Raw genomic sequence first — 13,545 nt, 5'->3', positions numbered from 1 at the left:
ACTAAATCAAAATAAAACTCTAAAGAGGCAACAGACAGCTTAATTCATACCGAAAATCCGGTAGAATTTCCCCTATACCTGGGACTTATCCAACCTACAAAAGGCTTCAAAATACACTTCTATATCTACCAATCACACAATCACAACTCATTCACATCACAAGGCCCCTCCTGGGCCCACCCAAACAGTCAACAACCATAATTCAAAAAATTACAATTTAATCCCTACAACTAGCCCTTTTGCAAAAACTATCCAAACGAGCTCTAAAAATTCTAAAATTTTGCCCCGCGGTCCTTAATAATATTATAAGGCTATTGCAAAAGGAATTATAATTTTTCGATCATCCACGAATATTTTATTCAAGAATATTACTCAATTCCATAAGTTTCCAACAGCTAACATATTCTTAATTCAACCTAATTCAATATTCACATATTTAAACCTCCATCCTCAAGCTTCAACCAATCATATAAAATTTAAATATCATAATTTCAAATAATCTTATATACCCATATACTAAAAATCTAACTAAAATCCATCTATTTTTTTTTTTAAAAAATATTCTACAATCACTAAAAAATTCAACAAATATTATAGAATATCTCTAAATAATTTTACTTTCATCATATATTTTTCTTAGAAATTTTTTTCTAATTTTTCCTATTTAAGAAACACTGCATTTATGCTCCACAGACAGAGAAATAATGAAAATAATCTTACATGAAGCTTATCTGTGTCTCAAAAATTTCAAAAATTTATGAGGAAGCCTCTGGAAGTTGAATCATCTCCAAAGCTCACCGGAGCCACCGCCGGAACCACTGAGCGCGGTGGCAGGCCGTCGGTCGCCAGCGACATTTGCCGGATCTGATCATACCATCATATTCTTCTTCTCTCCCTCAGTTCATAGGTGGTCTCGGATAGTCAATCCAACGGTCGAATCGTCCTAGATCTGACCCAAAAGTTTGAAAAACCCCAAACTTCTCTCCTCCATATATCACTCATTCAACCTCCATTTGCTGCAAAATTGGTATCAAAAGAAAGCTCTCGGAACAAGCTTTCCAACGCCACATGAATCGCCTCGATCGGATGTCGGATGAAGCCGAAATAGCGACGGGAAGCCATTGCCCACTGTGCGCATTTTCTCTCTCTTCTCCCTCTCTTGCTGCGCGTCTGGAGGTGCTACCGGTCGGCTAGTGGCTCGCCGGAGTCGCCTGAAGCCGCTTGGTCGCCGGTCAGTGGTGGTTGACCCCTCACCGGTCGGAAAGTGTAGAGAAAAGGGAGAGAAGAGATGAGGGAAAGAGAGATGCGTGAGGGAGAGAGGGGGGGGGGGTGTGGGGTCTGCTGGTTTTTTTTTGCTATTTGGTTTTTTTTTTTTTTTAATTCTGGGAATGAACCTGGACAGACTTGTTGTCCAGATTCATTCCTGGAAAAATTTTAAATTTTTAAATGTTTAATTTAATTTTTAATTAATTAATTAACTAATTTATTTATTTATTTATTATTATTATTATTATTATTATTATTATTTTTAAAATTTTGGGTTGTTACATTATTTTTTAATAAATCTTATTTCTTAAAATTTAATTATAAAACTATTTGTTAGTTTATCTTTTCTATCTTGTTAGTATTGATTTATTATTTATTATTATTAATTTAAATTTTATTAAATTAATTATTTTATTATACCACGATAAATTATAAGAGTAATGAAAAAGAATATTACATGAATTTTGAGAATATTTTATTTGACACAGTTGATCTTATAGTAGTCGATCCTTCATATTTCTTTTTAAAATTTCGTCTATCATAAATAAAAAAATAAAATATAAAAATTTACATACAAAATAAAATAAAATGTTCTCAAAATTCTTCATTAATATGATATGTAATTTTTTTGGTTATTTCTTTTATTGACCATTAATAAGTCCAATAATTATTGAAGAAATAAAATATTATTGAAGTTAGTATTACAACCCAGCAATAAATCCAATTATAGTTTCTGTGTATTGCAAAAGTGCATAAATTATAAAAAAAAATAAAGTAAAAATATCACAACAATAAAATTTACCCTTTTAATATATGTTGCATCGCTAGTTATGCCTTTTTCTATTAGTTTTAATAAAATCATAAATTATAAATTCAAAACTATTTGCCCATAATCCTATTCCATAATTGCATAATTCTCTAATTCCTCTTTATACATAATTTAATATATTTACCATTTTAATTACTTTATATATCATAATGGATGTCTTCAAATGCATAAATAATATTACACTTATCAATGTATACAATTTTTTTCTCTTGAATTCTATACCCTTTATTCACATTAAGCGAAAATCTTTTTCCTTTCATGGTATTGCAATGAACTATAGTACTTTTTTCTTGAATTATGCCATTTTTTATTTTAGACCGAAATCTCTCTTCCTTCATGAGATTGTAATAGACAATAATTTCCTCTTCTTAAACTATACCATTTTTTCATCTTAAGCCGAAACATCTAACCATTTATAGGACTACAATAAGTAAAACCTCTCATTAATGAATAAAATAAAATAATATCTCTATAAATACTCTTATATAATATTAATCTCTTTAATGCTAATCTAATTAGAAATTTGACTTAATTTAAAAAAAAAAAATAAAACAGCAATATTGCAAGTAACCAACCTCTTTAATTAAACAAGGAACACATAAATATTGAGGGCCACAACACTCGGTTAAAAGGTCATTTTCCCAATAATAATATAAATTAAACAATTCTCACGAAATGGTATTATCCCCAACGGGAGATCATACCGAACATCAATTGCTTTGGCATAATAATTAATTTGTTTGAATAAAAAGTATTCAAACAAATTAATTATTATGCTAAAGCAATTGATTTCTATCTCATATGATGAAATGCCAATAAAAATATCTATCCACTGGCTTGTGGGGTCACACTCAACCTTTCAATTTTTGGGTTGAATTGAAATTTGAATTTAAAACCTGATAATTTTAAAGTAATTTAAAATTTATTAGTTTTAATTTTATTTTTTATTTTGTATGTCATAAATATGATATCTAAAATATTTTTTTAATCAATAATTTAAAATTATAACAATAATGATAAAAATTGAAAAATTATTAAGTATATCATTTTAACAACAATTATTGAAATTTAACTGCCAAATCAAATACATCAATTTTTTTTTTTTTATACTTTTAGGCCAACTTTCACTTACTGATAGTTACTAAAACTTTTGGTTTTCTTTTTGAACGATTTATTAATATTTAAGATTATTTAAGGTTAGGAGTATTCTCAAATCACACTAAAAAAAAAAAATAAAACTTTAGCTATTAAAATTATTAACTATTTTAGGAGGATTTTAGTTAGTAATTCCACTTACCATCTAATTACCAACTACAAGTAGATAGTACATTAATTAGGTGACAAAAATTTTAGTAGGTAATTGGTGGAGATATGGTTGATCTTAACATGGGTAGATCCTGGGGATAAAGGAATTAGCGATCATTTATTAAGCATTATTTAGTCAGTAATTACTTATTAATTATTTTAGTTGGTAATAATTGACTAGGTAATTACTGACTAAACAAATCGTAGATAATTATTTTATATTTTTTTCATGTTAAATAATATAATTTGAAAATTAAAAAAAATTAACTACCATTTACTTAGTTTGTAATTTATTCTTTTAATAATTGAAAATACCGACTAAATAAAATGGTTATATAAATTTTTATTTTAAATAATATCGTTTGGTTGGTATTTTTTTATAATTTTTTTATAAATTATAGACCAATTTAATTGGTTCATATTTTTTATTTATAATTTCTTCTAAAGTTTTCAAATTAGGATTAATTCTATTATTGATTTAAAAGTTAAAAATTCATTAAAATTACTAATAATAATAATAATAATAATAATAATAATAATAATAATAATAATCTATACTGTATATAAATGTGAAAAGGGAAAACATTAATTTTACCAAAGATGTCCTTCATTCTTTAAATTAATTATAATTATATTTTAATTATGTAAATTAATTTTAATATTTATATAAATTTAAAATTCTTACTCCACTCATACTTAACTTCAATTAAATATAAAATTTTATAAGAAGTAATTAATTAAAATATGAAATTAATATATATGTATATATATATATATATATATATATAAAGGGGGCATTTGTATTTCCCATAATGTCCTTTATGATTTATATTTTATTAAAATTAATTAATTAAAAACACAAAATGCATTATAGATAAAAATCAGAGGAAAGCAATGAATTCTTCGATGCGATAGACACCAGCTTTTGCAAGATGATCAGCTAGAGAATTAGCTTCCCGAAAAGTACGAGTGAAGGGGACTCGGGGCAGAGAAGCAATCAAGTTGGAAATCTCATTAATGTAGTTGCAAGTCTCCAAGGCTCAGGTAAAGTACATTGTATCCAGGAGAGAGCATTCTGAGAATCAGATTCAAAAGTAAGATTGTGAGGGATGGAATTAGAAGAAAAGAGCTACTTGGTGATTAATAAGGCCTTATGAATTGATCTAATCTTAGCTTGATTGGCATCCGTTACTCCTATAGGACAAAAGAAAATGCATTTGATGACCCCCAGTTAATCACCAAGTACACCACCAATTCCGCTAATTCTAAGATTCCCAATTGAGGAACCATCTGTGTTCCATTTCTACCAAGAAGCTGGAGGGGACCAAAGGAGAGCTGGATGATTTTTCTTAGTATTGGTCCAAAGTTTAATGCTATTAACCTCGTGCATAAGCTGAGAGCCAGAATAAGGAAAGTCATCCATTATGCATTTTATCCAAGTGGAGATCCAATGAAAAATGATGCTGCAAATAATAATGAAGCAGCGATGTACGCCATTGAAAATGACAACATTACGTGATAGCAGGATAAATACAATAGCATAGAAAGTTGTTGAATTTGAAGACAGAGTTGATCAAATTATGTTTTTAATTTATTTTAATTTGGATTATATAAGTGATTAAATTACTTTACATAATGATTAATTAAGTAAATGTTGTAATCCAACCACTTATATATTGCTCTTTTACTTCATATTCTTTCGGTATGAGATTCCAACACTCCCCTCTCAAATTGTCACTTGAAAATAATAGGAGTTCAATTATACAGTCTTATGGATGACTGAAATCTGTAATTCAGTCTGAACTTTGATACCATGTTAAATTTAGAGAGAGTGTTGATCAAATTATATTTTTAATTCATTTTGGTTTAGTCTTATATAAGTGATTATATTACTTTACATATCAAAATGACTAGTTAAGTTAATATTATAACTCAACTACTTATATAATGCCATTTCACTTCATATTATTTTGATGTGGAATTCTAACAAAAGCACACATCCAAAAGTCACTTTGCACTTTGCCATAAGTCAAGGACCGCCATTGAACAAATAAGCATGAGAGATTCTTTGGGAAGCAAAATGAAATGCCTCACCATCTCAAAAAGAAATTCCAAACCTTAGAAGAGAAGCTATAATGGATCAACAGACGAATGGAGGATTCGCCAAAAATTCCACAAAAAGGACATTTATTGTCTGCGAAAGGAATTAATCCAATACCAAAGGAGTCAATCCTTACTGGAATTCTCCCCATGGCTCCTGGATTTGACTTTTCAACCTTGTTCGCTTTCTTGGCAGCCTGCTCTTCCTTAGTCAGCCTGGATTTGGACTTTGTCACTCTAGGCCCACATACGCAACCCATCACATGCCCCATTGGCTTGCTCAATTTGGGCTTTGTTTTTTTCACCCCAAATAGGCCTAATTCCTTTGCGTTAGTCCAGCCCTTACATTTGCATGTCATGCATGCCCCGTAATTCCTCGTCTTACAATCCTCATGATCATCATATTCCAAAGTCCCATTTGTAAATTTTAGACATGCCCCATGATGAGTGGGCTGTGGTTGGTGGGAATTAAACCTGTGGCCAAGATCCTTCTTTCTGCTGGCAAACGACATAAGCGACGCATCTTTTGTGTAATATTTTTACAAAATATAACACTTCAAAACTATATAAAATGATTTCTTTCATTAATTTAGATTATATTATATTTTTAAAATAATTAATAATTATTAACCTTCAACTATTGCAAAGGCAATTAAAAATTCTTCTTCACCCACTTACAATTTGAATAATTAATGGTAATTGTTAACTTGAATTATTCACTATCTTTTTATATCATCGTATATAAATTTTTTTATTTATTGTGTTATATAATTTATTATATTAGCATTTATTTTTCATTGATATAACTAAATTTATTATTATAAAATTTTAATTTTGAGTATTTCTTTATTATAAATAACTAAATATCATTTAAAAGATTAATTAAAGATTTGATTTTTTTTAAAAGCATTTACATATTAAAATTTAACTAAATATATTTTAACATAAAAAATATATAATAATATTAATTATAATAAAAATTTTATTATTAATTTTTAATATTTATTTAATAGGATACTGATTCAAACTCGATTAAACTTTAAACTTTTAACCCTCTGTCTTTATCAATTCTGTAACTGGACCGGGTTTGAAAACCTTGATTGGTGCATCACTCTATATTCTACAACTTAAACAATATATTATTTATTTTTTTAACTTTATCTAATATATATTTTTTCAATCTATGATAAAGTGTTATTAAATGCATAACACATGAGATTATAACTAATAAAGAAATATTTGATATTTTAGAATAAATATGACTTTGGAAATATTTTCATAAAAGTTAATAGATATTAAGTCAAAATATTTTTCCAATGAAATTATAAATTCCCCTTTCTCAAATATTTTTATAAATACATCTAATTTAAAAAAAAAATTTAACTAGCGTTTTTAGAGAGATCATAATTTCTCGTTCTATCTAAAAATCTTCCTTCTTTTCTTGAACTTTGCCTCCTACACCTCTTTTTCTTCACCCCCACCTTCTTTTTTCTAGCCTCTAGATGGTCATTGTCATTGGAGTGACTTTCTCTAATAATCTTTCTACTCCTCCACCTCTTTTTCTTAGCTCCAACTATCTTTTTTTCTAACCATTGGCTAGTCATTGGAGCGATTTTCTAACTTTCGATGGTAACCCCTTCTCTTTTTTTTTTTTTTTTCCTTATTTCTTTTGTTTTCTATGATTTGTGTTAATAATGATCTCTCATTTGGAATACATCTTTATTTATTACCTTAATTTTTAAAATTTATATATTAGAATTTTGTTTCGTTTGTTGATTTGTTGTTTTATTGATAATGTAGAAAAATAGACAAAATCTTATTTTTAAGAGCATATCTTATTTTGCTAATTATCATAGCAAACTCATGGAAACAAATAATGACTAAAAATTGAAATTAAGCGGAGTAAGCTTTCCATCGTTTCGTCAGTTGAATTGCTTTATCAACTCAATTTATGCCATCAAAATAAAATAATTATTCATATATTTAGTTTTTAAAATTTATTTAATAGAAAATTCAATTTTATAAGAAGATTTTGTACTGTTTTTCTTTTTAATGAATGTCTTTTTCTCTCTTTCTAAAATCCAATACATATATACATCCCATTAAAAGTTAATTCCTCTTCTTATCTTGTTGTCCGTTACTACGAATGTGTTTAGCTTAACTTATGAAAATTAATTTATGAATGCCTAGTGTTTATAAATTAATTTGAGCTAATAAGCATTTAAAATTTTAAATAGTTATGCATTCGGTTAAAGTGTTTATAAAAGACTGATAAGTAATTAATGTATTTGTTAAAAAATAATTTATAAGCACATTAATTATGAAAATGACTAAAAATAATATTAATGAGTTAAATTAATATAATATGATAAAATATTCAGTCAAACTGACTTATAAGCACAAAGCTTATAACACCAAAATAAAAACAAATTTAATTAAAACTTGAATTTAAAATAGAATAATTTTAAATATTAATAAATTAAATAATATTGACTTAATTTTTTATTTTTTTAATTTTGAGCATTTCATAAATATGATATCTAAAATAATTTTTAATTAATAATTAAAATTGTTATAATAATATATTAAAATTTGAAAATTTTCTAATTATTTTAATAACAATTATTATCATTTAACTGCTAAATCAAAAATATCTAACTTGTTTTTCAAATATTTTCATGTTGACTAATACGCATTAATATTCAACTATTGCAAGCGCTCAAATTGCACGTAGTCAAATGTGAGAGCCCACACGTAGAATTGATATTATTGGAGGAAGATTTCAAGATTTATCTTATAAAAGAGCAGCTGCTAGCAGTAGCTGTCTCAAAACACTAGAGAGGAATGGAGTACATCTACGGTTTCCTAGTCTGCGCAACTCTTTTCTTATCACTGTTTCTGGTTCTATGCCAAAATGGAAAAAAGTGGGGAAATGGAACAAAGAACCTGCCTCCAGGGCCTCCAGGATGGCCCCTCTTGGGCAATATTTTCGATCTTGGAACCGTGGCCCATCAAACTCTACAGGAGCTGAAGTTGAAGTATGGACCTGTGCTCCGGTTAAGACTAGGATCCATGGAAACGGTAGTGATACAGTCGGCCAAGGCTGCGGCGGAGCTGTTCAAGAATCACGATGCCAGCTTCTGTGATCGTAAGTGTCTTGATGTATTAACGAGTCATAACTTCAGAGATGGGTCACTTGCAGTTGGCCAGTTTAGCCCATACTGGCGCATGCTTAGGCGTCTTTGCTCGATAGAAATGATGACCAATAAGCGAATCAATGAGACAGCCTCCATGCGGCGAAAGTGCATTGATCAAATGATAAGGTAACAGAAAATTTTAAGGGGCATTTAATTTTGACAATTGATTGTTATTATATTTATCATACATATAGCAGATTTATCAAATAATTTCTCATAATTTTGATTTCGTTATAGTCAATGAATATGACGAATTCGTTGTACATATAATAAATTTACTAAATAATTTCTTGTAATATTGAGCGTTGAATAACACTTTTTCTATGTGAATTAGCTTCGTAACGGTCAATTTACAAATTTAACTGTTAATGCTTGTTTTTTTCCATTTTTTTTTCTGGGTTTTGATATAATTATAGTATTTTTAGAGATGAACTTTAATGCTATCGATTAGTCAATCATCTTATTTTGCGCTTTTTTTTTTTTTTTATCACCTTCAAATCTCTCATTCTTAGCTACAGTTGATGTTTTGCAACAATCTGTCTTGAATTTTTTAGAATTGGCAGCTATTACTTTCTTTAAAACACTCATATTTTATCTAGCTTATATGATATGCTTTTAAATATATACCTCTTATATAATAAAATGGTGAAAACCAATTCAATGCACATAGTTCAAATTCTTTTTTTGTTTTAGTAAAAAGAAAAAAAGTGGATATAATAATTCATCCTGTGGGAATGTTCGCTAGGAGTATTGAAGATAATGCAGTAGCTGCAAATGCAAGGGGAGAATCAATCGCAGTGAATTTACCTCGCTATCTCTCCATAATGGCATTTAACGTAGTTGGGAACCTCATGCTGTCACAAGACCTTCTGGATTCGCAAAGTAAAGAAGGGTATGAATTTTTTCAAACCGTGGGAAAGATTTTAGTGTGGGCAGGGAAGCCAAACGTAGCAGACTTTTTTCCATTCTTCAAATGGTTAGATCCACAAGGACTAAAGAAGAACATGTTGAAAGACATGGGACGAGCATTGGAGATTATTGAAGGGTTTGTGAAAGAGAGGATTGAGAAGCACAAACGGAATGAGGAGAAGGCTAAGGACTTTCTAGATACATTGTTGGAATTTGAAGGCGACGGAAAAGATTGGCAGGAGAAGATCCCATATGAAAAAATAATCATAATCATAATGGTAAGCACATTAACATCATAATTAACCACATTTTGGATTAAAATTAATTAATTTTGTTTGCGTTTAATCTTGAAGGAAATGTTTGTTGCTGGGTCAGAGACTACAAGCACAGTAATAGAATGGGTCATGGCAGAGTTACTTCGCAAACCTGAAGCCATGAGAAAGGTTAAAGAAGAACTCAATGAAGTTGTTGGAGTAAATAGAAATGCTGAAGAAAGTGACATAGAGAAGCTGCCATATTTGCAAGCTGTTTTGAAGGAAACACTTCGGTTGCATCCTCCAGCTCCTTTACTCGTTCCAAGAAACACAATACAAGATACAAATTTCATGGGGTACCACATACCCAAAGATACTCAAGTTCTTGTGAATGTATGGGCAATAGGAAGAGATCCAGATTCTTGGGAAGATCCATTGTCCTTTAGGCCTGAGAGATTTCTTGGTTCAAGTATTGACTACAAAGGGCAAAATTTTGAGCTACTTCCATTTGGATCAGGAAGGCGGATTTGTGTAGGTATGTTATTGGCTCAACGAGTAGTTCTCCTTGGTCTGGCATCTTTAATTCACTGTTTTGACTGGGAACTTGAGAAGGATTCAACCCCTGAAACCTTAGATATGAGAGAAAGGATTGGGATATCAGTGAGAAAGCTTGTGCCTTTGAATGTTATACCCAAGAGACGTCCGAGGAAAGTGACTACCTGAAGAATATATATATATTTCAAGTTTAGTTTGCGTAGGAGGAGCATCTCCTAATAATTTAGGATCCTCTACATATATTGTGTTGTTGTGTGATGTATTGTATGAACAAGAATAAATATCATGAACTTAAATAATCATTTATTTCTTTGAAGTTTTTAATTAATTTTTGAATTAGTTTTCACCATTTTATTATATATAAAGGCTAGTATTGCCATTTCAGCTATTATTGAGAAAAGCAGCACCTTAAATATATGAAAATTCTCGTTTAAACTCGATTCACTATGAACTCAAAACATAAATATGTGAGACCATATATTTAATAGGTGGATCTCACAATATATCTTGTGTCTCAGTTTCTGGTAGACTAAGTTTAAGAAAGAAAAATCCTTAAATAAGTTAGTTAGAGATCATTTAAAATTAGTTTTAATTTAAATTTTAACATATTTTAATTACAAAAATTTCAAACAATTTTTTTAAAATTACTTTTAAACGGTATTTAAAATATTACTCTTTTTTTTCAAAAATTAGATTGAAGCCACAATCCTATATACAAGTTGTATAAGTTGTTTTACTAACATATTTAAAGTAAATCATATAAGCAAGGTAAAATACAAGGGGAATTTACCCATTGTATTTTAACTTTGATGAGTGTTTCATTTTTATCCATAATTTCAAATTGTTTCAATAAAATTATTCAATTTTAATTTTATTTCAGAAAAAGTTCCTTTAACCTATTATATTAGGCTTCCAAGTTGTCAAAAAAAAATTATTATTTTGGCCCACTCTTTCTTCTCTTTTCCCCTTTCTTACATTCTTGATAGTCAAATTAATTCATGATTATTTATTAATAAAATTGTTTTATTTTAATAAAATTTTTGTTTGTTAAGTTTACTAACAAAATCTTTTTGTTTTCAATAAATTTTATTTCATATTTATTTATAAAATTATTTGTTAGTTTATCTTTCCTTTCTATTTATTACTGATTTGTTATTTATTATAATTAATTTAACTAATGTTAATTTAAATTTCATTAAATTAATTATTTATTTTACCAAGATCAATTATAAAAGAGATGACAAAAATATTGTACATTATATCATGGGGTACTTTTGAGAATATTTTATTTAGTAGAGTGGATCCTATACCAGTCGATCCTTTATTTCTGATATTGTCGTGATTCTCTAGGTATCCAAATGATGAATATTGGATATTCGGGTAACCTAAAATCAAGAAAAGGTGAGGCCAATAGTTTTTTGGCAACCATTCCGATGCTTAAGTTAGTCCCAATATCAAGATATTAATCAAACAACATTTCAATTGTGTGTTCAAAAAGAAGGTACTTGAGTAGGTGTTATAGCAATTTCGAACTTATTTGCAGCTATACTTCATGGAATAGTACTATCAACGTGATTCCCAGCGAAGATCATGCTAAGTGTATTCTAAAGCAACTGTCTTGTCTATGCTATTCTGATCTATGGCTCGACTTATCGGTCTTCCGATCACCTATTTGTTGAAAATTCAAATGATCCTGCATATGTGGTCTGACCAATCTCCCAAAGATCAGAGATCTACAGCTTGTAGAACTCTTTGGTTACCTAATAACAAGATCTAACCCTTGTCAAATCAATAATGGGCACGAGCCATCCCGAACCCTTGTCAACTCCAGTACAAGTTAAAATATATGTTAAAATTGTAATTTAATCAAACAAATAAAAGAAATTTGGGAATTTGAAGTTTAAGTTATGAAAATGCAAAACTCAATTTAAACAACTAGCTAATTTAATAAATGACTAAAATTAAGTAAACAAGGTATTGTTAAAGATAACTAGCAAAACAAGATTAACTAAAGCATTTAAAATTAGAATTCAAGCCATAATGGATTAAAAGACTATTCTGGAGTTAGGGGTTCCTATTCAAGTTGATTTGGAATTTTTTCTAAATAGCTTAATTTATGAAATTTATGGGTTTAAAGAAGACTTATTCTTATATCCTTTGAAATCTCTTTCGAGTGAAATAAATAGTATTATAGTTGACGAAATCCTACTTTCGCGGTATTTAGATCAACTAAAACTCATTAAGAACTTTAATTAATCTATAAAACACTCTTAATCCTTAATCTATTTCTAAATCTAAGTTAATTAAGTTCAATTTCTTGATTATCTATCCATTGATTTTCTCCTTTTAGTTATTCAATCAAAGATTAAGAATAATACTTAATGAGGCCCTGCACTAAGCATGTCAATAAGTACATAAGAAATGGATTAAACCTCATAAATTTCATTCAATTGGGAATAACCTAGTTTCAATCCACAAAATCTCCCCAACTACACAATCTAAGAAAACTACTCACAATCCATGTTAATTATAAGAAAATCAAGGTATCGAAGAAGGAATAAAAACATGAAAACAAGCTAAGAACTGAAAAACTTGATTGGTAACAATGAAGAATTTGGTGAAGATGAGCCAAAATTCGAGCTAGACCATGGAGGAAGCTTGAAGATGACTCGTCTTTCTCAACTTCTTCTTCGATTCTTTTTCTTCTTTGCGGTTTTTTTTTTTTGAGTTTTTCCTTTCTTTCATTTGAGGAAAGAATGAGATAAGATGTTTTATATATCCTCTAATAAAAACCTTAGATTAGGCTAAAAATGGATCTTGTGTGAAGTCATTGCACATGTGTAAAAATGCCACATTAGCTTAATTCAGTAAGCATGGATGTGCAGGTACTTTGATAAACTCATTTTATATAAGTATTTTAGGGTGGTTTTGCATTCATTTTGCCCTTTTTTAGTTTAGTAATTTTATGCTCTTAATGCTTATTTTAGTTAATTTGTTAATTTTAGTTAATTTTGTTAATTTCTCTTCTCAACTCATCAACACTAGGGACACAAAGTCTAGTGCCATAACGATACGGGGCACAAATAGCAGATATAGATGCTGGGCACAGGTACAATTCAAAACAAAAATT

General features: G+C 28.9%; 1 protein-coding gene across 1 annotated transcript; it reads left to right on the top strand.

The window, feature by feature from the left end:
* Positions 1-8,344: 8,344 nt before the first annotated feature.
* Positions 8,345-10,743, top strand: LOC131177348 (iridoid oxidase-like). Its single transcript, XM_058142316.1, has 3 exons — positions 8,345-8,823; positions 9,443-9,884; positions 9,960-10,743. Exons 1-3 carry the CDS (start codon positions 8,345-8,347, stop codon positions 10,581-10,583), a joined length of 1,545 nt encoding a protein of 514 aa, XP_057998299.1. The 3' UTR covers positions 10,584-10,743.
* Positions 10,744-13,545: the final 2,802 nt, after the last annotated feature.

The sequence above is a fragment of the Hevea brasiliensis genome, unplaced genomic scaffold, assembly GCF_030052815.1.
Source record: "Hevea brasiliensis isolate MT/VB/25A 57/8 unplaced genomic scaffold, ASM3005281v1 Scaf413, whole genome shotgun sequence".
Lineage (NCBI taxonomy): Eukaryota > Viridiplantae > Streptophyta > Magnoliopsida > Malpighiales > Euphorbiaceae > Hevea > Hevea brasiliensis.
The sequence above is the reverse complement of the archived record's forward strand: the minus strand, read 5'-3'. Positions and strand labels throughout refer to the sequence as shown.

Coding starts and splice junctions, on each gene's coding strand:
- LOC131177348 (XM_058142316.1), top strand. CDS start 8,345: ATGGAGTACATCTACGGTTTCCTAGTCTGCGCAACTCTTTTCTTATCA. Junction 8,824..9,442: donor TGCATTGATCAAATGATAAG/GTAACAGAAAAT, acceptor AATGTTCGCTAG/GAGTATTGAAGATAATGCAG. Junction 9,885..9,959: donor AAATAATCATAATCATAATG/GTAAGCACATTA, acceptor TTAATCTTGAAG/GAAATGTTTGTTGCTGGGTC.